Source organism: Penicillium malachiteum (assembly GCF_028827825.1).
Source record: "Penicillium malachiteum strain IBT 17515 chromosome Unknown utg000002l:1.0-8849297.0:1.0-8852440.0, whole genome shotgun sequence".
NCBI classification, from domain to species: Eukaryota; Fungi; Ascomycota; class Eurotiomycetes; order Eurotiales; family Aspergillaceae; genus Penicillium; species Penicillium malachiteum.
Window position 1 is genome coordinate 7932073 of NW_026643095.1, and position 24941 is coordinate 7957013.

The 24941-nt window shown below is 46.4% G+C and overlaps 5 protein-coding genes across 5 annotated transcripts; 2 read left to right on the forward strand and 3 right to left on the reverse strand.

Annotated features, from left to right (window-relative positions):
* Positions 1–6395: 6395 nt before the first annotated feature.
* N7483_005951 (uncharacterized protein) lies at positions 6396–6872 on the reverse strand (the record flags this gene model as incomplete). Its single annotated transcript, XM_057089388.1, has 2 exons — positions 6396–6563; positions 6822–6872. 2 exons carry the CDS (start codon positions 6870–6872, stop codon positions 6396–6398), a joined length of 219 nt encoding a protein of 72 aa, XP_056949217.1.
* Positions 6873–8409: 1537 nt separating this feature from the next.
* Positions 8410–10203, reverse strand: N7483_005952 (beta-N-acetylhexosaminidase; the record flags this gene model as incomplete). Its single annotated transcript, XM_057089389.1, has 1 exon — positions 8410–10203. One exon carries the CDS (start codon positions 10201–10203, stop codon positions 8410–8412), a length of 1794 nt encoding a protein of 597 aa, XP_056949218.1.
* Positions 10204–11048: 845 nt separating this feature from the next.
* Positions 11049–11996, reverse strand: N7483_005953 (dihydrodipicolinate synthase family protein; the record flags this gene model as incomplete). Its single annotated transcript, XM_057089390.1, has 1 exon — positions 11049–11996. The coding sequence occupies one exon, from the start codon at positions 11994–11996 to the stop codon at positions 11049–11051; it is 948 nt and encodes a 315-aa protein (XP_056949219.1).
* A 4833-nt stretch (positions 11997–16829) lies between these two features.
* N7483_005954 (acetyltransferase SAS4-like domain-containing protein) lies at positions 16830–18810 on the forward strand (the record flags this gene model as incomplete). The annotated part of the gene is made up of 2 exons (XM_057089391.1): positions 16830–17679; positions 17732–18810. 2 exons carry the CDS (start codon positions 16830–16832, stop codon positions 18808–18810), a joined length of 1929 nt encoding a protein of 642 aa, XP_056949220.1.
* Positions 18811–20844: 2034 nt separating this feature from the next.
* On the forward strand, positions 20845–22333 carry N7483_005955 (neutral amino acid permease; the record flags this gene model as incomplete). The annotated part of the gene is made up of 3 exons (XM_057089392.1): positions 20845–21798; positions 21853–22050; positions 22106–22333. The coding sequence occupies 3 exons, from the start codon at positions 20845–20847 to the stop codon at positions 22331–22333; spliced, it is 1380 nt and encodes a 459-aa protein (XP_056949221.1).
* Between the last annotated feature and the right edge of the window lie 2608 nt (positions 22334–24941).

The following is a 24941-nucleotide window of genomic DNA, read 5'->3' on the forward strand; positions in this document are numbered from 1 at the left end:
GCATTGATTACGGAGTAGCCAATCGTAATATAGATTGAGGGTTTCTGTATACTTCGAGTACGTGGCCTCACATTCCGGGCCTGATATTTCCAAATGTAGTATATGCATTTATACGTCTGATTTAGGAAGATTTCCGCACATGCGTCTTTGAAACAAGTTCTCCTGCGTCTGTTTCATGCACCGAACATTTGAAGTCCATGTGGTCGCATGAGTCATGCAAGGGGAATCGCTTGGGGTGCATCACACATAAAAAAGTTTGTAAGGGGTTGAATTTTCAGACTATTGGTTTACATTCAGCCATTTCATATCTCATTGCCAAAATAACTTGAAAATAAAACTAAAGAGCCGAAAGACTCCATCCCGTATCTCGTGGCATATTAATCTGACACAAAATGTTGTCTGAAAGGGTCTTGTGGCGGATAGTAAGCACAGTTAGAAATCAAAGACCAGAATGATTATCATCCCGTATCAACGCGGATTGGTAAGATTTCAGATGGATCTGACGCCGGGCCCTCCAACGCTTCAAATGTTAATTCCCTTACAACTCCATAATAAGCAGCCTCACGCTTAAGCTGACGGTACCGGTCCTCTGGATATACTAGTACTCCCAAGAGTAAATAAGTGTACACCCGTGGTCCAGTTTCAACAAGCGAGCTTTGTGTACCCGCTATCTGTACCCGCTACACGCCACATTTTTGGGACTCTCGCCTACCAATACGCCCAGGAAAATCAGGGTTCACCCCTGCTCCAACAAAGACACGGAGTACATTAAACTTCCCCGAAGCAAAGAAAAAAATTACAGGTCCCACACTACCATCCTACCCAGTAACCTGGTCTTGAATTTTTTTTTTTCCTTAACTAAGATGATCCGTGCCCGACATAGATATCCACCTCTACCCTTACTTTCGCACCTCGTCTCGAATTCAGTGTATGCAGACCCGGGGGACTCTGGCCCCATCGGAGGTACCCCGGCAAATCAACCTACCCACCAATCATACACAGTATATTGTCCAAGCTTCACTCCACGACGGAGGGTCAGTGTCTGATAGGAAGTCTGTCCCGTGTCTGTTCATGCCCGTTGTCGATCTGGTGCCAATGGTCACAATACTATACTTCAACATTCCGGAAATAGTAACCCGTTGTCTGCGATCCTCTTCACAGTCCATTCTTCCGCCCCCCTGAATTGAATTAAGATAGTCTTACAAGCGATGTTGAAATTTGCTTGAAATGAAATGATAATCACAACCTATCTGGGTCTCTCTGACACGATAAATAATCTAGAGAGGCTCTCGGCACCCACAGATTCCATTCCCGAGGTGTTGGGTCTCACACAATTTTAACTCAATTCGGTATATGATAGGCGAATTCTATTCTCCATGTCTTACATGACTCAATTCTTAATTTTTTGTTTTTCGTGTTGGGCACCCGTGGACTGGAACAAAGAACTAGAATACGGGGAAGAAAAGAAAAATAAATTCATTGACCTTTTGGTACCTACGCTAGTGTGCTAGTCTTTTAGCGCTATGACTAGAGAATAACCAGTTCCAGTTCCTCGGAATTGAGTGTTTTCCTTAGGTCTTCACCACGGGTAACAGGGGTCAGGGGTTGTTAGTGGGAGTTTTCCTTTTTATTTTCAGGGGAGAATGAAGAATGACACTCCCGGGAGCGTGGTAACTGGTTTACGTGGCATACATAGTGGACTAAAAACCTGGAGATTGTGATACATCCATATGCACTCCGTACAAACAATTAGATGCCAGTGATAGTATTGGATGTCGCGTAATCCGTATCCCGTATGGAGTACAAAGTTTGAGCTTCCAGATTTGGTCGAGACCCTCATATTTAGCATTCTCCACTGTGATATCTTGTTATCCGCGAAACAACATAAGGGATGAGAGCACGCGTGACGGAGTTTCTTAGGTATCGACAAATTCACTGCAGAGTACACATCCCAAGCCCCATCTGGATCTAATCGGTGGGGTATAGGGGGCCGTCGCCAATCTACTGCTCCGTGCCTCGCCAAACTACCAAATTAAATCCTCAATCACTATGGAGTATACTCCATACGGAGTAAAGTGTACGTTGAAGTGCGAGATTCTCCGTACAGTTTCTCCTGTACAATGGAGTCTGTGAAGTCTAGTTTCAGAATTACTATTTCTTAGATTCGCCTAGGCACGGAGTGCTCGTACAATGATACTACAATCTGCCGCAGCTGGCCGAGATTTCAATTTTTAATTTCTATGTCGATCCCCAAGAGCCTCTAAGGCCATCATCCTGGTAGTATTACCACATTGATCATCGCCATTACCCAGGTGGCCCCCTGGGGGTGAAGGTGAAACTAAATTAAAAATGAAAGTTAAAAATTAAAAATCCGATTAAAATGAACAAAGAAAAAGAAATCCTCAACCATATCCCCCTGCATACTTCAAGTTCCCCGGGCGCTGTACACGTCAGGGTACCCAGGTGAAGGATCAAAACCTTGAAGGCAACCTTGGAACCTTGAAAACAGGGGTAAATCCTGGGTGAATCCTGTCTGACTCAAGGGAACAAAAAACCTGGGCGGGATGCCGTGGATTGCGGTCCGATCCTTGAGTCCACGGGCAACCATGTGGCGGAGAAGTTGAGTTCCATGTGGATACATTCTAGGGGGTTGGGGGCGCGAAACCTGGAATCTAATGTTGCACAATTCAATAGTATTGAGATCCTCGCATTCCAGGTAAGAATCAGTCTGTAATTTCAAGTTTGTGCGAGGTTTGACTTGATTCAGAATACTCCCTATGCACATGTGTAGATACTACTCCAGGTTCAAGTTACAGGTTAGACAAAGATCTCGGGGTAGATCGGTCAATTAAATTACGGGGTACGGAGAATATCACGAGTACCGAGATTCAATATGTCACAACGTTCAAATTACATAAATTGAATACTTCATGCATCGAATATTTATCACATGAGATGAAAAAAGAAAACTTCAATCTATTTCACTTGAAAGTTATCCGTATTATACCCTGTCACTCTCCCGTCGTTGCAGATTTCCCTTCAAAATTTCCATTCTAGATCAAATCCTGCACCTTGACTGTCATCCAATGCAAGGCTTGTTTGCTTTTCACCCCCCAGCGGTTACGGGTGCAACCGAGCGTGCCTGGGCGTCACCCGAGTACCAAAGCGAACCCTACAAGAACTGTATACGCCCAATCAAGAATATGGACTTTTCCCACTATTGACGCAAGATAAGCTTCAAGTCGTAGAGGAACGAACCTCTTTCCCACATCGAGCCATCAGGATTTTGATCTGCCTGTGGTCAATCCTCGCATCGACTATCAGTCTCCTTCCTATTTTGTACTCACTTGGCGCTTGACCTGCAGATAACAGTCCATACGGAGAACTCCCTACAGAGTATGTGCTCCGTACGAACTCCGTACGAACTGCGCTAATCGCAGGAATCTGCCAGTTTGGTGTTGATCGGAGGTCTTGCGCTTGAGGGATTGGATGATCGGGTCTAGATTTGGGAGCTACTTCAAATCGCCCTGGTGTTGGTGGTAAGTTAATCTATTTTATTTGATTTTCCTTGTCTGGTTACATCATCCGAGATTCGCATTGATCGACCTACAGAGACGATCCCCGGGTTTCGTGAGGGGTGTTGCGTACATACTCCGTACATGTACCGAGTTTGTACATCCGGTGCGAGGTGACTGGTTTTACATGCATGAATGGAACCTGGAATACGGTGAAGATCACCTTGAAGATGAGTTCAGATTAATGCTAGTCATTGCATGCTAAGGTGAGGGATGGGATTAATTGTGGTTATTCAACTGCTATGGAGGATGTGATAAAGAGCTACCCGGTACATACCACGGCATGAAGTACAAGATAGGCATTTCCGAAAGCTCATGTGCCGAGTCTTTAGTGTCTACGCCCGGGCGTAGTTCGCGCCACATCTACCATTAGGTACTTTTGGGACTAATAGTACTCCGTATTATACGTGGTAATCAATACCCTTGACATCAAAACAGTGTAACCAGGGCCAAAGAGAGATGAACGCCAGTTACACGGTGGTTCTACGAGTTGAAGATCCAGGAAATCCTAAGCGATCTTTTGAAAACCTTGTAAACGGTATAATGGAGTCGGGCTTGAATGGTCCCCGAAATGAGAACCCCTTGTGTATTGATCCAAGCGTGGAAAAGCACAGACCAGTTGACCAGAAACGACTGGGATCGTGATACGGAGTGCACATGCATAAACCATTATAGTATTATGCCACCTGGGTGGCTTTTGAGCCAATGCTCACGGGCAGGTTTCCGTAAATGTATCTAACCCCGTGGTCAGATTGCTTGGACGATTTGCACCTGGGCAGACATAACCTCTTCGGATGGGAGGGATCTACAATATTGCAGGTAAGCTAAAATAAACTAGTGGTCCTCGGACTGTTGTCACAATTATTTTCTACATCACTTCAGAACGGTAGATTTATCCATCATATTCCAAGGGTTGACATTGGACCACGATGATTAAACCTTGGGTGCAGACGCGGGATCTCGGGAAGTAGATTGCATAAGCGCCAAAGATCGACATTGATGGCTTCGACTTTCTTTGTTGAAAGTGATGGCTTTTGGATTCATCACTTTTTTTTATTTCTTTTGTAGATTCCCACCGCACGTAACTTCCCTCCGAATGAGATCTCGTGTTGGAGTAATTCGGAGGAATCCCCTCCTAAGTCCCCGCGTGGATACCATACGAAATAAACAAGCAAAACCAACCAAACGAGGGTATAACTCCCCGGAAAAGCAAAACCCATCAGAAGAAGAAACAAAAGAGAAAAAAAAAATTCTGTACAGATCCACTACGGAGATGTCTCCGATTTAGTTCTCCTCACCTCCTCACCTATTCGATCCGAAAATCTCGTAGATGGTGTGTAAGCGGGGGAATGGAAAAGAAATCATCTCCCGTACCAAAACATCAACTCCAACTTGAACCCAGCCGTGTGGCACAGTTGCTAAAAAAGATAAAAGACGCCGGGCCCATTCCTCCATGACTCCACTAGAAGGATAATACTCAACCTATGGGGGACTAGTCTTATCATCCCCGAGATGACGCAGCAACCCTGTCTACGATCGGTCAGAGAAGTCTCCACATATTGAGGCGATGTCTTGATCCACATCGCGATTATCTTTTTTTTTCTTTTTGGTTCTGTGCCGTCATTCCTCTTAAGTCGTGTGGGTGTCACGGCATCCGTTTGCTACATTGGGCTTTTTTTTTTCTGGTCTCGTGGCTAAGGTGGGTCAACTCCGAAACTCCGGTGTATTGTTATGATGGTTTGGGATACTGCGACTGCCTCGCTTAATCTTCAAGGACCGGGGTACGAGGTGAAGAACGGGGTCAATTGATTGGGAGTCTAATAATAAGAATAAAAATCATTTTGTGGCGCGACGTGGTTAGGATGTCAGTAGTGGTGGGACAGATTTTCAGGACAGCATACAGGGCACAAACTCGATAGAAAGTGTAAACAATCAAGGAACATTTGAATTACAAGGAAATCTCCAAGATCAGTGGTTACAAACCTGTCAAGACTTGGAAATTAGTAACAGAAGATTTTCTGCACCTCAGAAAGTCGAACGTGACTGGCTGACTCGCATATTTGATGCTTTTTACTCGGATTTAGGTTCTATAGCTCTGGTGATCGATGTGTTGTCTGCAGCCTGGGCCTGTCGATGTCTCTGCAGGGTCTGATCTTTATCCTGTTCAGGTCTTTTGGAAGGATCCGGACCATCCGACGGTCGATCCGGTTCGAATTCGCGCAGTAGATCTGGTTTAGGGCTTTTTGATTTGTTTACACACTCCCATGTGCAAATCTAATTGTCAATCTACGCTCGGTACGGATACCGGGAGATGAACGGAAGAGTATTAGGTGCTTATCGTGGAGATTTGTGGATGAATATTCTCCTCGTGAGTCCATATTTGCCGATTTTGCCCATTATAGTTTTCTGCAACGGTATCCTGCAGTGAGAACTTGAAGGCTTGCCTGAGTGAGAGCAATGGGTGCCTTGTTTTTGTCTGATCAACCATATCAGATTTTGTCTCCGCGTTTGGCGATATCAGGTTAATTGGCGGTCTCCGCTGATTCGTAAGATCTGAGTCTGGAGATGGATCTAGCACCATTTATTACTTGATATTTCAACATGATCTCCAGAAGATCAACAGCATAGGGAATTTTGATTTGGACCGGAATATAGCCGAGACTCTTGGCCTATTGCATCCAAAAGTTAACTTATTGAGACTCAGATAAGACGCATCAAGGTTCCATATACAGTTTACAATTTACAGTTTCACTGTCCACGTCGCTGGGTACCCAATAAAGACTATTTGGTAGATCTAGAATCCTTGACTCTGACAGATAGTCACATGTGCACAGAGTTCAGTGCTCCTACAGGACCAAAGTCCGTATCGTGGTCAGAATTGATACTGAGACTACCATGCGCTTCGTAGCCAAGCCGAGAGATCAAATTCGCTTTGGCCTTAATTCCAGGGGTATATGCTGTGTAACTGCCATGGGCTAAAGCGTTATGCTGATCAATTGATAATCATCACAAATCACTCATGGAAAGTAAGCTTGCAATTCAACGACGAAAATAGAGATAAGTAAGATTTCTAAGCATGAAGATCTTCATCAGTGAGTTCTCGGATACCCGAAATAGACTACTGAAAGAACCTCAGAGCAAGGATAACATCATCTCACCCGGGCAATCCTAGTTACATAGACATGATTCCGGTAGAAACAAAGCTAAATTGGACTCATAACATGATTTGAAATCAGGAAACCATACATTGCGTCGGAAATAGTCACCATATGTCGCATCATCACTGAACCAAAACATCATCGTTGGACAAATTCACTACTAGTCTCAAGACTCTTAACCAATCCAGCACACCATATTAGACCATTCAAACTTCGGGGCAAATCTCACTCCAACCACATGAAACCAAAACCAACTTGAAACTATAGCACTGAAGCAAACCTTGGAAACTGGTATCAGTTCAAGTATACATAATAAATATACTGGTAACTCCAATATTAAAATGATAGATGCCCAGGTGAAGTCCCGGGATATCACCCAGCACCCAGTACCCGGGCTCTAGCGTCACGCAAACATGAAGCCACCACCTCGTGTCCTACGTCGCACACCCCAACCTTGGAACCATTTGAACCTTGGAAACGCAAGATGAGATCCCGATCCACGGGGAGCATAATCGGTGTGATACCCGATCATCGCCGATGAAGCTCCCTGCATGTGTACGACCGGGGATGCCGTGCGGAACTTGACTTGTTTATTGCGACCACTGTGAAACGATGATACAGAGGTATCACGAGAGGTATTCATGTAATTTTTCAAAAACAGTGGTTGCCAACTACTAATGTGGACTGAGAGCTTTAAAAATTTGACGTTTTTGTGAGTGATTAATTTGTCGGAGAATACTATACTTGTAGTCTGATATGACAGCTGTGGATCCTTCACAAAAGAACTGTTGCAAAAAGCAACGAAAAGAACAGAGCAAACATTTGTACCAAATGATATGCAATAGCGCAAATAGGAAGTTAGTAGCGAGTGGCTAGTGGCTAGTGACTCGGAGACCTGGAGATAGCACTTGAGGTAGTTGATATTAAAATGATGTCGCATGTCACGAACCTTGTAGATTCCACCTGGGCAAGGTTGTAACATTTTGAAATTTTCCAAGGCTTGCCATTAAAAGCCTGAGCCTCATTCGGATTGACCGAATACAGGACTGTCAGAGTATTCTGAAATCAAGTAACCGGACAATTTGGAGCAAAGCATCTAGATTGTATCCAAACATTGAAATCGCCGTGCACTGGTGAAATATCATGGCAAATAAATGATATTTCCTAAGTATCGTACAATGAGGCATCTGGAGATATCTTACAGTGTCACATATTATTCTCAAAAAAGCAAGAAGTCCGAGATTCCTGAATGGGAATCGACTATTTTGCCTCAGTGTGTTGCACCACATTGTGTGGATTCGTGGGCGCGACTGGGCCATAACTAGGCTGGACTGATTCTGAAACAAGGGGGGTCTGTGGATGCTTTCGCCGCGTGATCTTTGGTGAGACCACACTTTAATTGTAGGCAGAGTAGAATGTGGCTTGGACGGGGTTGTAGTTAATTTCTAGCTTGGCAGGACACAGTCAAGTGCCTAGGGCAAGCGACTACTGTGGTGTTGGAAGGCCTTGCTAAAAGATTGACTGTTCAGCGATTAGGACTAGAGGTTGCCCGAAGAACTACCATTTTATTGGGTATTGAGGTCCACAGTTAAAAAGGTATCTGAATATGTATGTACATAAAAGGGAACTGAAAGTGTCATAAGACATGGGATAGGATGTTGTCTCTGCCTGCACAATCAGGTAATGACAGTCTGGTTGTAGTAGAGATCACAAGCATGCGGGTGCTGCAAACAGTACTTGGGCATCAAGGCGCCGGCCATAACACCATTCGCGACCAGGTACTCGCGGAAGTTCAGCAGACGCTGGGTAAGAAGGGTGGTCCGCTTCTGGCCATTGGCGTCACGGTTACCGGACCAGACGAGTTCAGCCAGTGCAGCAGCCCGAGGCCAGAACTCACTGGAGATGGTCACGTCGTCAACTTGCTCAGACCAGAGAGGAGCCTCGGCACCCAGGACATGCTTCGCTTCGGTTTCTGTGAGGTTTGTGGTGAAGTCGAAGTCGTAGATGCGCTGCCAGGTCTTGTATGGTGCACACCAGGAACCACCGTTACCTCCGTAGTTGAAGTCAACGGCACCGCTTGGGTTCGACATAATATCGTAGCGAGGATCGTTGCCCAGGAAGCCACCGTGGCCACAGTCAAGGTACAGGAAGTCGGAGGAAGACACAACGATATCATATCCTCGGGCTGTGAGATTCTGGATGTTGGTCAATCCATTGTTCCAGGTCTGCAGAACAATGTCCTTGGGCACATCATGGGCAGCCTCGGTGGACAACGCAATATCCTCCCACATCATGATGCGGCGTTCTTCACCAGCGTCGCGGAAGATAGGCACGGCGTGGTCAACCCAGTATTGAGCCAAGTCATTGTAAGTGCGCGAAGGGTCTTCCAAGAACCATTCAGTAACGTAGGTGCTGAAGTTATAGCAGCCGGGCTGGAGCTCATCGGCTCCGGTGTGGAACCAGTTATCCGTGAAGATCTCGGACAACTCATTGTACACATTGCGGACAACCTCGTAGGTGCCATTGTAGATGATATCTAGCTGACCTGGGTTAGGCTCCACGGAGGTGTGGTATTCATATACATCATTTGACCACCACGTGTTTGCGCAGGCCACAATCTCTGGGTCAACTTGTTGCCAACCAGAAGCTGAGTGCCCTGGCATGTCAACCTCTGGGATGATGCGAACACCACGCGCACGACCGTAGGCCATAACTCGGCGCATGTCAGCCGCGGTATAGGTCTCGCGGGGAGAGTATGCATCCTTCGTCATTTCGGGGTAGACTTCCATGTGCATAGGCCAGGACTGAGCATCGTCCAAGTGCCAGTGCAGAACGTTGAGCTTGGATAGAGACATGCCATCGATCTGCTCCAGAATCTTGGGAACAGTGATAAAGTTACGTCCGGTATCCACCATGATACCTCGATGAGGGTAGAGGGGTGCATCCTGGATATAAACTGGTTGCTCAATAATCAGTCCTCCCTTGCCATCCGAAATAATGATCTGCTGGAGCGTGGTAAACGCGTGTAGCGCACCCCAAACGGTCTGCGCGTGGATCTTGACACTACCGGTCAATTCCTTCACCTCCAAAGTATAAGACTCGTCGACTCCGTGCTGCAAATCGGCGTCGCTATCAACCACGGTAAGCTGGACGGACTGAATCGCCTGGGCACCACGCTTGGTCAACCCTGCGCCGGTCGGGAATGGTGGATATGTCGCAATTGGAGCCTCTATAGCAGCGGGGACCCATTGTAAGGTGGTGATAGTCGACCAGGCGCGAATCCAGGCATCGGTGAGGACGGTATGGGTATGGTTTCGGCTCTCGTTGGTGCGGAGGATGAGCTCCTTAACAGCGATCGGGCCGGATGTCCCCCAAGTGATGTTGCGGGGCGCGGGAAGTGGGTTCACCTTAACGGCCGATACGGTCGCTGTCAAGGCGCCCAACGCACCGATAACCAAGGAGAATTTCATGGTGACGACAAGGGTGGAGAGGAGTAAAAGAAGCTGGACAAAAAGGAGGCGATGGGGCTTATTTATGTCTAGGAAACCACACATGCCGATCGGGATGCTGATCACCTCCTGGTATGTACCTCATGCATAATCAAATGAGGATAATCAGGGCCTCAACTGCGGAGCCATTGCAATGGCATAGATCCAATAAACAAACCCCTTGATGTTCAAATGTGTGTTTCAGTTGTAACTTGTTTAATGGATCAAGGTTACATTTTCATTTACTCCACGCGATTAGGGGAGTTACTACTCCGTACTAGTAGTAGGCGGGAGCTCAACCGTCAAGTGCGACCTCCACATACTACATTGGGGTTATGCAGCTAAATGTACACAATGCTTGAGTCTTTGGAAAGTACGAATGAATTTGTTTTCAATTTTTGTATATGAGACTCGTATAGGAAAATACTCTCAATTGCTTCATCCTACTCCATATTCCGTACAGCTGTCAGTGCGAGTACTACCGTTTCATACTAAGTAAACAATAAACACCGTGACTCGGTGGCTGGGAAGGCTGGGACATGACTCGCCTGATCAACTTGAATGTACTAAACATCTCGCATGAAATACCACAGTCACACTGGCATCCAGCACTATTTCCCTTGCACCTTTGAGGAGACAAGTTCTATATCTTATCTCCGAATCACGGTCCTCATTTTGCACCAAGCCTCAGAGCTACCCGAGTGTGGGGTATGCTATACGTAGCACCAGATAACAGCGGGGCAGCTGCAAGTTAAGTATTAGGAAACCTTCAAGGTATCATTTATGTGTACTTTGATATTTGTACTAATTGCCAATGAATATTGCTTCTATGCCTTCTCAAATGACTTCTCCGTCTCCATACCCTCCCGGAATTCCTCATGAATGGCGGCAATAGCCTGGGTTGAGGGTACAACGCATGGGCGTCGAGGCAATCCACCATAACCACGATAGGATTGTAAAGCGCTCTTCACCGCAACAAAGCCACCATGAATAGCACCCCAATCCGTACGCGCGACAATGGCTTGTACTTTCTGCGCCTCGGCCACCTGACCACTCTCGTATAGCTTCATCACTTGCACGCAGGACCGAGGAATGAGGTTAGCGACACCACCAATGATACCGTCACCACCCGCAACCAGTGTCTGCAGAGTGAAATCAGCTGATCCACCGAAAGTCAAAAATCCAGCCTTGGAAGCGGCAGCGACCCGAGCAAGCTTGCCAGTGTTACCACATGTGAGCTTGCATCCGATGATATTGGAGTGCTTGGACAGCGCAAGGATGTCGTCAGAAGATAGATCCAGACCGGAGGAGGCACCGGGGAAGTTATAGATAAGAACAGGTACAGGCGATGCATCCGCAACGGCGTGGAAGTGTGCGTGGAGGGCCTCGTTGCTAACAAGAGCTTTATAGTAACTGGGGGGCAGGACCAGCACGGCATCCGCACCTGCCTCGCCGGAGTCCTTGCAAAGCTGAATTGTCTCGCGGGTAGATGCGGCACCACAACCAGCAATCACCGGGAGATTTGGATAACCTGCAGCATCGACGGCGCGGCGTGTGGCTGCTGTGATGGCCTTGCGCTCCTCACGGTCCAGATGAACTGCTTCACCGTTGCTGCCCTGAGTGACCAGGCCTGTAACGCCACTCTGCGCTAGGTATGCGGCGTGTTTCTCGGTGGCCGCCAGATCAACCTCTTCATCTGGCTTGAAGAATGCCACCGTGGGCACATAGACACCTCGTGGGAGGGGGTTCCGCCTGGTTGTTCCGTTGGCTGTCATTGTGGATGTGGATGTGGATGTGTATACTATGGTTTTCAATTTGTTAATCACACGGACAAAACACGAAGAAGCAGAGAGGTTCCAACTAACGATCAATGAGTCCGAAAGGTTATAAGTAAAAATCATTGCCAAGGGGCGAATGGACCAGCTAAATAACCGATGGAAGTTGTGATCTTCACCCCCACGTCCCCCACTGCGTCTGATATGATTAGCCGTTCATGTTTCCACCGATTATCATCCGCCATGTACCACGCGGGGCAGCGTGGGAGATGGAGACGTTTCTTCCGTTTCTTCCGTCATGATTTTCTTCCTCCCCCACGCCATATGCGGGGTTGAGAGCTCAGTCTTTATAATGAGCGACCATGATTGGGCTTGGATGTCTTAACTGAGGGAGTCAGGAATGTCCGTGTATGAACTTGGCGTCATACATGGTCACGCGAAGAATCTGTGCAGATGAAATGGTCAATGCCGAAACCAATTCTTGAAAGTGCTTCTGTACTGAGATTGGACCATCGTTTGAGGTGGTAGAGTGCTTCCCCGATGTCCCACAGAGTTGAATGACTCCCCCACTTCAGGACGTGGGGGTGCGTAGGTTCGGGCACTGAACTGAACACACGGTTGCTCCAAGGAGTGATCCCCTCATCATTTGTTCCCCACACGACACTGTATAAAATCGAACTTCAACAAAATCTCACCGCAAACCGCCTCAAATTAAGTAATACCCATGGCTCGGAGGCGATTGATTCAAACATGCAGTTACGGAATGGTCTAAGCTTACATACCCACATCGAACTCTTGTATATGAATGCAACTTTGACCAGATACTATATCCCCCCCCCCAAATTAGAAGTTTTACATGCTGTTTCCAAGTTGTGGGTTTATATGGGACCAGTAGGTGATGAGAGATTAAAATATTGACTATCACGTGGCCACAGGGTGCAATAAACAACTTTGGAAAGCCCAAGGTCTCACCTTCTCATGATGAGATCACCATAAATACCCGCTTCCAGACAAGCAAGGAAGAGTACTGACAAGCATGAGTTACTATGTAACTGATTTGATGTGTATGCTCTGCTCAGGCGTACACGGCAAGAAGTCATGGGCAAGGGAATTCATTGCTGGTAAGGTGTTCACGTCCGAATAATGTTCCAGACTTATACTAACAATGTGGGCTCCTCTCAGTATTGGCAAAGCATCATGGCATCGAATTGGGGAGAGTTACACTTCAAAATGTTGTTGATTCCCACTGGCCAGTCATAATTCAAGCTATTGGAGCATGGAACAACTCAGGGAATGAATACATTGGTCAGTTCAAGATACGAACTGTGGCAATTACCAAAACTGATCTTTTCTTGTGCATGCATCCTGCTATACTTTCCTAGAAAGGGAAATTTGTTTGGAGCTCAATCCCGTCAAACTTTTCAAGTTATGCCAGGCCCTTCAGTCTGAATGTTATAGCTTCGGGCGTCGTGGGGACTGGGAACTCCTGGGTGAGCAAACATGCATTGAATTCCGCTTCTCTCAAGGATACTGATATTCACTCCAGATTGCCCAAATCCCTTGGGAAAAGAAACTCTCAAGACCCCAGATTATATCATACTGATCAAAGGTTCTTGCTTCCAGACCTCTATGTTTTTCCAACTCCCATTCGAGATATTGATCTTTATTCTCGAGTTGCTCTCACCCTCCAGTCTTATATCCTTCTTTTGCTCATGTCAGACAGCACTGTCCTTGATGTCAAATTCAAGCTGTTACAAGAGACTTCCACAGTTGACAAGCTGCATGATCCTTACAGATACCCTCATATATGCATTGCGCAATCTTCTGGTTACGGGGATATTTAGAATCCAGGACTATGAAGCAATGAACTTCCAATGGAGAATTATCTCCAATTTGACTCAAATTCAGGGTCTGCTTCCCCTAGCTTCGGATGCATACTCTCGGTCAACATCATCTGACCCACGCGACATGATAAAATACTGTGATCATGAATTTGGTCTTGAAGAGAAATTTTCATCCATCGTATCTCTCTACCCAACATCCAACTTATAGGGCGCAGATGCAGAGAGCCCTCATTATCATGTGCTACCATCTTAAACCCCGATATCTGGACAATTCACTTTGTTATTGATGACCTAGGGATATGCAGCATTAGATTTGGTGACTCGTGGTGGTCTAACGGTGATCCCGCTATCTTAAACCGCTGGGAAGGACTTAGCAGAAAACAGGCGGGCCTGGATCAGATTCGTGTTGTTCAAGACGTACGTAGGAAAGTTGAGTCAATTGCTCCTTAACATCAAAGAGATCTAGCTAACACAGTCATCGTGAAGGGTGTTAAGTTTCGGCATATTTCCTGGTCAAAAGACATTGACTTCAAATCATTCGATGAGCATTTGCTACTTCAACCAACATTTGTCATTGCCTGATATCGCGGCAGAATATTTTCGGCATTCGCGAAGAGAACATGCCGCCTCATGGTTATTTCTTGATGGAGTCAGCATGGCTCCCAAAAGCACCAGCCAGGTTAATTGTCGATGATTACAATAATTTCAACGGAATACTCCATGTGAAAGATCAGGACGTACTGAACCAACTAGACAATCGCCATCCTTTTCAGATACACGGTCCAGATGAGTTTATTGATGAAGTGACTATCTATGACGGGGATACTAACATTTCCTCCGGGTATCATCCTACAGTAACATTGAGTGTTGTTGTAAGTAAAGCTGCTTAAACAGGAATCATGGCTGGGACTGATTTTCAATGTGGTAGATCAGCACTAACTGGGGAGGAAGATATCGCCTGGGCCCACCCATACCAGGAACATACAATGTTGTCACCTTGAAGCCGGAAAAAAGTGACCATATAACAGGCTTTGTGTTCACATCTCGAGGGTCTCGTTTTGGAGTGGTCTTTGCTTATGGGACCAGTGGGAGATGCTGGTCAAAATGAAGCTGCAGGCGGACGGATTATTTAACCATAGCTCAAGGAAATGGGATTATAGTTTAGCCCATGTCAAGCACTAGAATTATGAAGCTATCCCGAGATCTGGAGGTCGAATCACTCTGAGCCTACTATTCCTAATAGGTATAACTTCGGCCAAAAGTAGTCACTGCACACCACCAAGTACCTTGACCTGAGGACTTGAGTTAACCCTAGAAAACACTCACTGCCAATAAATTTCAAATGGCAGCGGAAAAAAGGATATCCAGCAGGATTTGGGATCGAACTCGAAGGCTTGAAAACCAGAAACCACATGGTTGACAATTGACGTAGTTATTGATACATCCACCCCCGTCACAGAATCCCTTCTATCTCCATCAATTTTCATTATTTGGATAATCTGAAAGTTCTAGTGGGAAAAGGGAAAATAGAAGTATCATTGATTAAAAATCAAAAAATTAACAAAAGGATTGTCCCTAGCAAATGCTAGATTCCCAGCCGCCCATTGGTCAGCACTTCTGCCACCGAAAGGGACCCAATAATCCCAATCAATACCTCTATCCCCTGACGAGTCGTAGGCCGCTTGAGCCGTTAAGCCAGCTGGGCAGATCCGATCCTTAGAATGCTCTTTTAAGAAATATAAGGGAGCATTCGTGGCCATATTGTGGTTCCTCAAAAGATGTTTAACCAGTTCCGGTTCTAGTTTCCAGGGTTAGCCTTCCGTCTTGCCTCAAGCCCTGGAGGGGTTAAAATCATCAATCTGGCCAATGGGAATGACTCACGTAGGTAATCCAGTCAGTAGGAAGATGACACGGTGGGCGATAAACTTCTTCAACACAGGCCATACCAGGCCAAAATCATTCAACCATAAAAAGACCAAACTCGGGTCGTAAGCCACCATGGGCAGTTCCCAGTCTTCGTGGATCACAAATTGGTGGTGGGAGATAGGACTTCTTCTTCTTCTCGCAGGTCGCTGGTCCTTTCATAAATCCAATTTCGCAGTATTGGCCGAGTCACCCAGCACCTTCCTACACGGAGGCATGGCCCAGGTCTCCCAAATCCCTGCCGAAATGATATGATGGCTGCCACACGCCCCTGCGTCGGACACCGGATGATAGGCTAACTTCACACACACACCAAACAACACGGAATCAGCATCATCGAGGGAGGAAACAATAGAGGCCGTATAAGGATGAAAAACAGTGGGTAAGAGATGGTTTAATTTCACGTATCAATAGCTGCTCGTTTTAAGTAGATTGAAGTCGGGCATATTCTAGTAAACACGATAGTATTCTGCCCAAGTTCACCGTCTCAGCGCCCCAGCGCAACTGTCTCTATATGATACACTGTATGAACTATGTAAATCGGGTTTGGGGTAGTATAATTAGACCAAATTTATGCAAATATTGCCAGGTAGAGCACTGGAGTATACTGGGATTGAACTTGGAGCCCCTATCAGCTCCAATTACTGCCCATATGGGGAACCCTATTCCCCAGATGGCAGTGACATATTCGGATACTCTTTGGTTGAATTTATACAACTGGTAGTACGCTGGCCTTCAAGCTGAGGTGGCAAGTGCTACTGTAAGTATGATTGGAAGATAGAATTAAACTTGGAAGACGTTGATCAGAATCTTGACATACAAATCAATACCTATTAGTATCTTGATATCAAATTCTAGATACCATTGATTGTATGTATCATCATCAAAATGTCGACCGGTTCAAGTTGCCAAGAACATCATTCTCCCTGACCACCGTCCCCTTCCAAGTTCCAGGCTTCAATCTTTCCTTTCAAACATCTGTTTGATTCCTGGCAGAACTCTGGTATTTACTTACCACACATTATGACAGACGACTGAGATCTTTTTTCGCACTCCCCACTCGAGCATGGCCATTCTGTCGCGGCCGTCGCTCCGCGGTCCTGTGCGACGGAATCCCGACAGTCGGTCGGAGAGCCATGGCCGTCCGCCGATGAAGAAACAGCGCACCCTGGAGGACTATGGTGTTCGTCGCCGGAGAAGCTCTCCAGACTGCCTGGACACCACTGCCACACAGGATATGAACGCGGTCGACAAACCTCGATCTAATCCTCCCTTGAAGCCCGCGCGCCCGCGGAGTGCGACAAAACGCGCCCGCCGCCACTCCTCCTCATCGGTCGACTCGATCGCGTCTGCGACCCAATTGAAAACCCCCAATCATTCTCATATTAATGGCAATGGCTCCGCCAGAAATGTCAGAGTACCTGATCGAAATACTCCCTCTGCCTTACAGCGCCTACTTGATGACCGTGACTCCCCGGACCCATTGGATACCATCTCTCCAGCACCCACTACTCCTATCTCCAGACCGCGCTCTCTTGCCTCCACCAACGCGTCTGAAAGTGAGAACAAACCCTCAACCTCTACTGCGACAACCAATACAACTCAAAAAGATGACTCCGATCCGACCCCAGAACCCAGTGATGTGGTTAAGGACGAGAAGAGCGGGGAAGAAGGCCGAAAGGCGGAGCAGCCAACCGTAACGAGTCCTGCTGCTGCGACAAGGTCTCAGCAGAAGCGCAAAAGCGAAATCGTAGAGAGCGAACAGCCTGCACCTGCACCTGCACCTGCACCTACGCCGACAGGGACTGAGAGAAGGTCGTTACGCTCTGCCGACACGGGCTCTCGTTGCAAGAGCGATTTGGCCCAGTATTTCTACAACTACGAGCAGATTATCAGTCTCCAAAACCCCAAGCCTGGTACGTTCAATCCTAATTTTACAGTTGTGACGATCATTGAATTGACCTCCAGATGCAGTTGAAACACTTGCAGCGAATACCAGTATCACAATAGTCGATGACCTCTCCGAGACATTGCCTTTTCCTAAACCAGACCCGAATCCTTTTGGCAATCCACTCGAAAAACTTTACGACTGCGAGCCAATATCGCTCCCAAAAGTAACTCGCCATTCATCAGGGCATGATCCCCTCAGTGAAGAACTGTACTTCAAATCACATCGCCGCTTTGAACGCCAAGAGAAGCAATTGCGAAACATTGAGCGCGATCGTGCGCAGCATGAAAAGCAGCAATTAGATCGACTGCTCGAAGAGCTGCGCGGTCAGGATTGGCTGCGAGTTATGGGGTTGATTGGTGTCCACGAGAATGAGAAGAAGCTCTACGAGCCAAAACGAGACATCCTCATTCAAGAGCTGGTGGCGCTATTGAAAAAGTTCCAAGCCTGGAAAGACGAGGAGAAGCGACGAAAGCTAGCCAAAGAGAAAACAACCCCCGCAGTGGACGCCGAAACCGAGTCTCGACGCTCACGGAAACGATCCAGACCCGCTGAAGAGATTACAGAGGAAAGCTCCCTCTCACCTGAGCTCGCAACGCCTAGTACGCCTGACCCCAGTGATGTGGACGCATTGGCTGCACGTCAGCTTCACCAAGAAGCCCGCTCAGCCTCAGATTCGGCAGCTAAAAGCCGTCGCAAATCAATATCCGGTCCTCGAAAGCCCAAGCCCAAGCCCACTGGAGCAGACGAGGACGAGCAAACCAAAACAACCGACAAAAAGGCCTCTCAAAAGCGCCAAAAAACCCAAGACATTCCCGAACCCTCGCCCATCCCTCCTGATCCCGTTCCTTTTTTGCTTCCTCCCCTCGACGATAAACCCTTTACCTCCTTTTTCTCCGATCCTCATGAGCGCGAAACAGCCCTGTCTGCAATAAATACAAACCGCGAGGAACGCACTCATATTATCCTGGCATTCGGTCAACCTCTGGGGGAAGTAGAGGAGAGAGAGTTTCAGCCACCAGATGAATTTATTACCGAAGAAGCTATTCAGTCTTCACGTCGTCAGCGGCGATTATTGAAGCGACGGAGCCATGGCTGATTCGGGTGATCTGTTTGATCTGACAAACATTCATTTTTAATCTTCTTTTATGTCTTTCTACGCATCTTTTGCGCCGTGTATGATTTTTGTATGATAGCATTGAGGCGTTTGTGGCATGGCATGTTCGTGGTCTGGTTGGGTCGGCGTTGCTTGTGAGATGAGGTCTATTATTTCTATTATTTCTGTCCACCTTGTACAGCTGGTGGAAGCAGAACATTTGAATGAATGAACTGTGAGAGTAATTGAAAAATTGCACGTACTTTACTATTTGTAACTGGTAGTTGAATCTCAACCTGGAGCTTGTTCAAGCGGTACGTTCTACCAATTATCCAATCGGTACCTACTCTAACGTAAGAAAAGATTCATCGTCTGACATAAAAGCCTCCATCATATCAGTCACTGTGTCATGCTCTTAGCACAAATCTCGAGTCATCTTGTTATGAAGGCCTTCAATAGTCCGGGAATTGGATTGTTATCTCCACCTCTCACGAACTCGCCGAAAACCGCCCGATTCCTGCATATGCATCAATTCCTTTGGTTGGTCTGTATCGTACAACACGGCAAGCCTCTCTATCGAAAAATGAAAGACTATTGCATTAGCTTCATAGCCGAGCAGCCCAATGACTAGAATAGTCAGGCTAGTGTGGAAGAGGCGAGGTTCTCGCACTCTGTCGTAGAATATCATCGAGATCTCCCCAGTTGAAATTCTTGACAACAGGGCGATAAAGAGTGGAAACTAGAAGACCTGGCATATGTGGACTTCCAAAATTGGGATGCATAGCAGAGATAGATCATGTACAACTGAAAGAAGCTCTCGAGATTATATTTGCTAAAGAGAAATCCACTCGTCTAATGTCTTATTGCTCCCAATTTCTGACTCTTCTGCTACCTGCAATATCGACTCTCAGAATAGTAGAAATTGCACTCTTTGACCCGTCCAATTTAGAGAAAACAATGGACATGTGGGTGGCTATTGGAGAGACAATGCTAAAGAGAATTGAATAGCTCTAGATGGTTCCATTCTGCGAGTTTTATCTACTATACCAGGTTAACGGAGATTTCGGACCACACGACGCGTATTAAGTCTTGCACCGGATAAAGATAACTAGAAAATGAAGCCAAAGAAATTTCAACAGCGTTCTCATAAGCGATAATCCAAGGTACTCGCGCGTATGAATATGGATCCTATAGATCTGACCTCGTGGCTAACCGCTCAGAACCAATAATGGGCTCGGGAACTCATCCTCGCTGGATCCAGGACCCATAATTATAGACTGACAGGGCTGTGTTAGCGTATAAATCCTCATCTCGGTGACATACCAAATTTGGCCACCGAGCGAATCGGAGCTTGATCGCAGCAGTGTAGACGCCGGCATCCGACTTCGCACGGCAAATCTACGGACTAAGCATATTGAAAATGCTAGTATAGACACTAAGGATGTAAAAGTTTTTTTGTGTTAATAAAATGATAAAATTTTAATAAAATTCTTCACGAAAATAAGTGGCTGAGCTAAAAAAGTGGCCAGACCCTGCAGATGAGATCGGCATAAGCTAGCCGCCATGTGGGAAAAATCTATCAATCTGAATTCCAGTTTATACTATTAGTACTGTTGAACCACTGGAAAGGAGATGAAAAAAGCTTTTTGGCCACGCCGGCATCGGCGCAGAAGTTTTTTTTTCTTCGATTTCCCCGGTTTTTTAATGAGTCTGAGACTGTGTTGCAGAGCTTTTTTCTATGGATTCTATTACGTCTCGGCGCCGTGATTCGTTCTATCGGGCCGATGGCCGATTTTGACCCACTCCGAGCCGCCCATGTTGGAATACTTTATGCTGAAGAACTTTTGACTCAGTTTCTTTTAAACATATTTTTCTTTTTCTTTCAACAGTTTCTTTTCGACAAAATATTCGAAGTTTTTATTATACTCACTTACAGCTTCACGTGCTTTTATACGTGGTTGTTTACTTGCGTCTCATCGGTGGGAGCTATCAGTACCTCCTCGCGGTCTTATACAGACCAGCAAACTTGTTTTGAAGATGGGTGCTTCTATGGAGAGTTCATCTCCATCTGGAGATATGGAGTACAATATTCCAAAGACTGCGGATCAGGTCAATCTGGAGGCCGACGAGAAGCAGGATATCGCCCCTGCATACAACCAAGATGCTTTCGGTAACGAGGAGTTCGCGGAGGTCAAATACAAGGTCTTGAAGTGGTGGCAATGTGGTCTGCTCATGGTTGCGGAAACTGTATCCTTGGGTGTTCTTTCTCTGCCTGCAGCTATCGCTACTATGGGCTACGTTCCCTCTGTTATTGTCTTGGTTGGTCTTGGTGTTATCACGACATACACCGGATACATTATGGGTCAGATGAAGTTGCGATTCCCGCAAATCACCACTATGGCTGATGCCGCTGAGATTGTGGCAGGAAAGTTTGGTCGCGAGTTCGTTGGTGCTGCTTGGAGCATCTTCTTCATTTTCATCATGGCTAGTCACTTGTTGACCTTCACCGTTGCTATGAACACCATCACGGATCACGGAACTTGCACTATCGTCTTTGGAATCGTGGCAATGGTCGTCTCTTTTATCTGCACCCTCCCTCGAACCCTGGAGAAGATGTCATGGCTTTCTATTGTGTCATTCATCTCTATCTTCTCTGCTGTTCTGATCACCATGATCGCTCTGGGTATCGAGAGACCCGGTGCTGGCCTCACTGCCGTCACCCAGACCAACCTCTACAACGGATTCACTGCCGTCACCAACATTGTCTTCGCTTTCTGCAGTCACGGTGCCTTTTTCGGTTTGATGGCCGAGCTCCGCAACCCTCGCGACTTTACCAAGTCCCTTTGCTTGCTTCAGGGTCTTGATATGACTCTCTACCTTGTTGCTGCTGTGGTTATCTACCGCTATGCTGGAGCTGATGTTACTTCCCCTGCTTTGGGATCTACCTCGACTATCGTTTCCAAGGTTGCTTACGGTATTGCTTTGCCAACAGTATGTTCCCAACTTATACCCTACTCTCGTATAAAAGTTTCTAATTGTTCATAGATTGTCATTGCCGGTGTCATCAACGGTCACGTTGCCATCAAGTACGTCTACGTGCGTATCTTCCGCGGTACCGACCGTATGCACAAGCGCGACTGGGTTGCCATTAGCTCCTGGGTTGGTATTGCCGCCTGCATGTGGGTCCTCGCCTGGATCATTGCCTCCGCCATCCCTGTCTTCAGTGACCTCCTGAGTTTGATCGTGAGTGCCCTTCATATACCTCTTCATATCAATCATGGTACTAATTATAATATAGACTGCTCTCTTTGCCAGTTGGTTCTCCTTCGGTTTCCCTTCTATCCTTTGGTTCCACATGAACAAGGGAGTCTACTTCTCCTCTCCCCGAAAGATCGTGTTGACTATTATCAACTTGATCATTGTCGGAATCGCCTGTGCTCTTTGTGGTATGGGTCTCTGGGTTTCTGGAAAAGCTATCCATGATAACCCCAGCAGCGCGAGCTTCTCGTGCGCTAATAATGCTTAAACACTATTTGAGGCATTGTATAATATGGGGAAAAGGCGTTTTGGCATCTCTTGTTCTTGATCTACGGTGTGGACTTGATGAGAGCTTCATTTTTTATCAAAAGCATTTACATACTACTAGTACAAATATTTACTAGCATGGATTTTTTCCATGTTCATACTTGAAATAATATAATCAAACATTTCAATATTTCAACTTGAATACTAAATATCATCAAGTAGCGATAAAAGTGACCTTTTCCTTGCCACTCCCGAGGTCCAGTAGTAGTGCTAACTTGAAGATGCATATCACTGGCATCAAATTACTTCTCTATGGTTCGTGGATCAGATAAATGCAGTGATTCAAGTTACTAGTACGAGATTGCGCTATTCCGCAAGCTCGCCAAATTCTGCCCGTATACTCAAGGGAGATTTAGATCTAAAATAATAATCTTTCTACTAGTACTAGAACCCATCGGGACGGCGCAACCTTGGAATGCGAAACCGGATACGGTACTCTGGAGTCGTTACAACTTGTTCCTATTACACGGTCAAGGAAGGTTATCTGGTGCATTGGGTAGATAGACTGAACACAAGAGGCAAGGAAAGAAACACAGAGGAAAATTCGTCAACCTTGGAAAGACGCGTATGTAGTAGCCTAGAGCTGTGAATTAGACTTCGCTCTTGTCTAATTTCTGTATTCCGATAGGTCTGCATAATGAATAGTTCGTGATAAACTCGTGTGAGCATGTACTTGGAGTCCGTATAGTCTGATCAACCTTGCATGGAACACGAGGAGATTTAGTACGTGGGTTCGCACTCGCGTTCTGTGTCAGCATATAAAAATAGGGTAAAGAGATCATCAGATCATGTGTGACGCACGGATGGACGCGAGGGTGTGGAATTCCTCGGACGTGGATCATCTTGGGCTTCAAGGTAGTAGCCTTGCAGACGATCTTCTGTGTCATTGGTGAGATGCCGAGTCAATTACCGCACGAACCCCTCGAAAACCCCTTGGAGAATCATTTTTTCTGGAGGTTTCTTAAGTTTCTTTCTATCGGTTTAGTTTTCGTGTACTCGGTTAATGTAGCATATACGAATGCTCTCTCATGTAGTACTACATTCCTTGAGCCCTGTAAATGGGGCTTTGTGAACCTCCGACCGGATGGAAATAGTATATGTGGACGATTTTGAGTATTTAGGTATGCAATGATTTACAGTCATTCTCGTGTGAGTGACATGATCTACTCATGATCTACTCATGATCTACTCTGTCTACGTCAAGGAAAAGATTTTCCGTGGGGGTCATGCAAGTCCCGGGGATTCCGTCATTCGCTCCACCCCCAAATCTCCACCCCGGATATCGCGGAGATGGACAAACGGTGCCGTCATCATTCTCGAGGTTTGGAGGTCTGGAGCATTGGAATATTCAACTACTTTGATATAGTATATCAGAACTGATCCACGCATGGACGCAGTCTGGACTCACGCTGAGTCAGAGTTTAGGAATGTCTCTGATTGAACGAGAGTCCCCTGACCCAGCACCAGACTTCAGGGATCAAGCTTTTTGCCCTGGTTCGCAACAAGGAACAGGCGGCGGACCGTTTAACGGAATAAGTAGGCTGCATTTCGTGCATATAGCAGCAATATGCTAAGAACTGGAGTTCCAGCATCTCCTGTCATCCCTTCCTAGCTGTGTGTCACCAAGACAAGCATGGACCTGCGACTACCCCTACTATCCCATGCAAGGGCTGTCCCGGATCATTTGTGATTGTGGTCAGAGACTCGAGAAAATGACACCCAGCCTTGATCATGAATGTCGTGAATGTCATGATTGGAATGACCTGATCAGGACGATGGCTGATGGGGATAAACCGGCGCTATTGTGACTAGCGGATAAGCTTAATAGTGCACGGGTCATCGCGCCTGAACCAGGAACAAGAACCAAGCTTTTTTCTCTTTCTTTTTGCTGGACGTAGTTTCAATGGTAAGATGAGTAGCGAGAACCTGGGTTCCATGCTAAGGGACATCTATTGAATAGGAAGTCCGCGGAATAATCTGCGTCATAGTAGAAAAGTGGTTCAATGCAACTGTGACTAAGCCTAATAGGGACTTTTTACACCAGTCCTACAGGCCACAGTATATGGACTAACAGTTAACAGTTAACATGATTAGAGGCAATTACTATTTAATCCTTTATATTAAATAGTAATAAGAGTCATGTGAATAAATGATATAATATCCGAGGTTGAATGGCGTTATAAAATTGCCTCCATGATATCACTGAACCCCATAGAACTAATCTCGATGAGGGAAGAGTGGAGTATGCGACTCTCCCTATAGAGAAAAAAGTCCCCCGAATGTACCATAGTGTACCAGAATAAACTTCCATTCTACGAGTTGCATACGCAAGTCGTCACGTCAGTGTCATAGTGCTTTCCATTAAAATCCGAAATTCGTTCCTCCCTCACCTACTAAGCTGATCCGAGCGATCTCCCGTGCACAATAGGCACCGCCCCACCGCATCTAGTACGGGCTTCCAGTACGGGCCTCCGAGTCTATACTTATACCGCGTGACCCTCGAGACGCCCCCCAGAGTTTTTTTTCTTCTTCTTCTCGTATACCCCTCA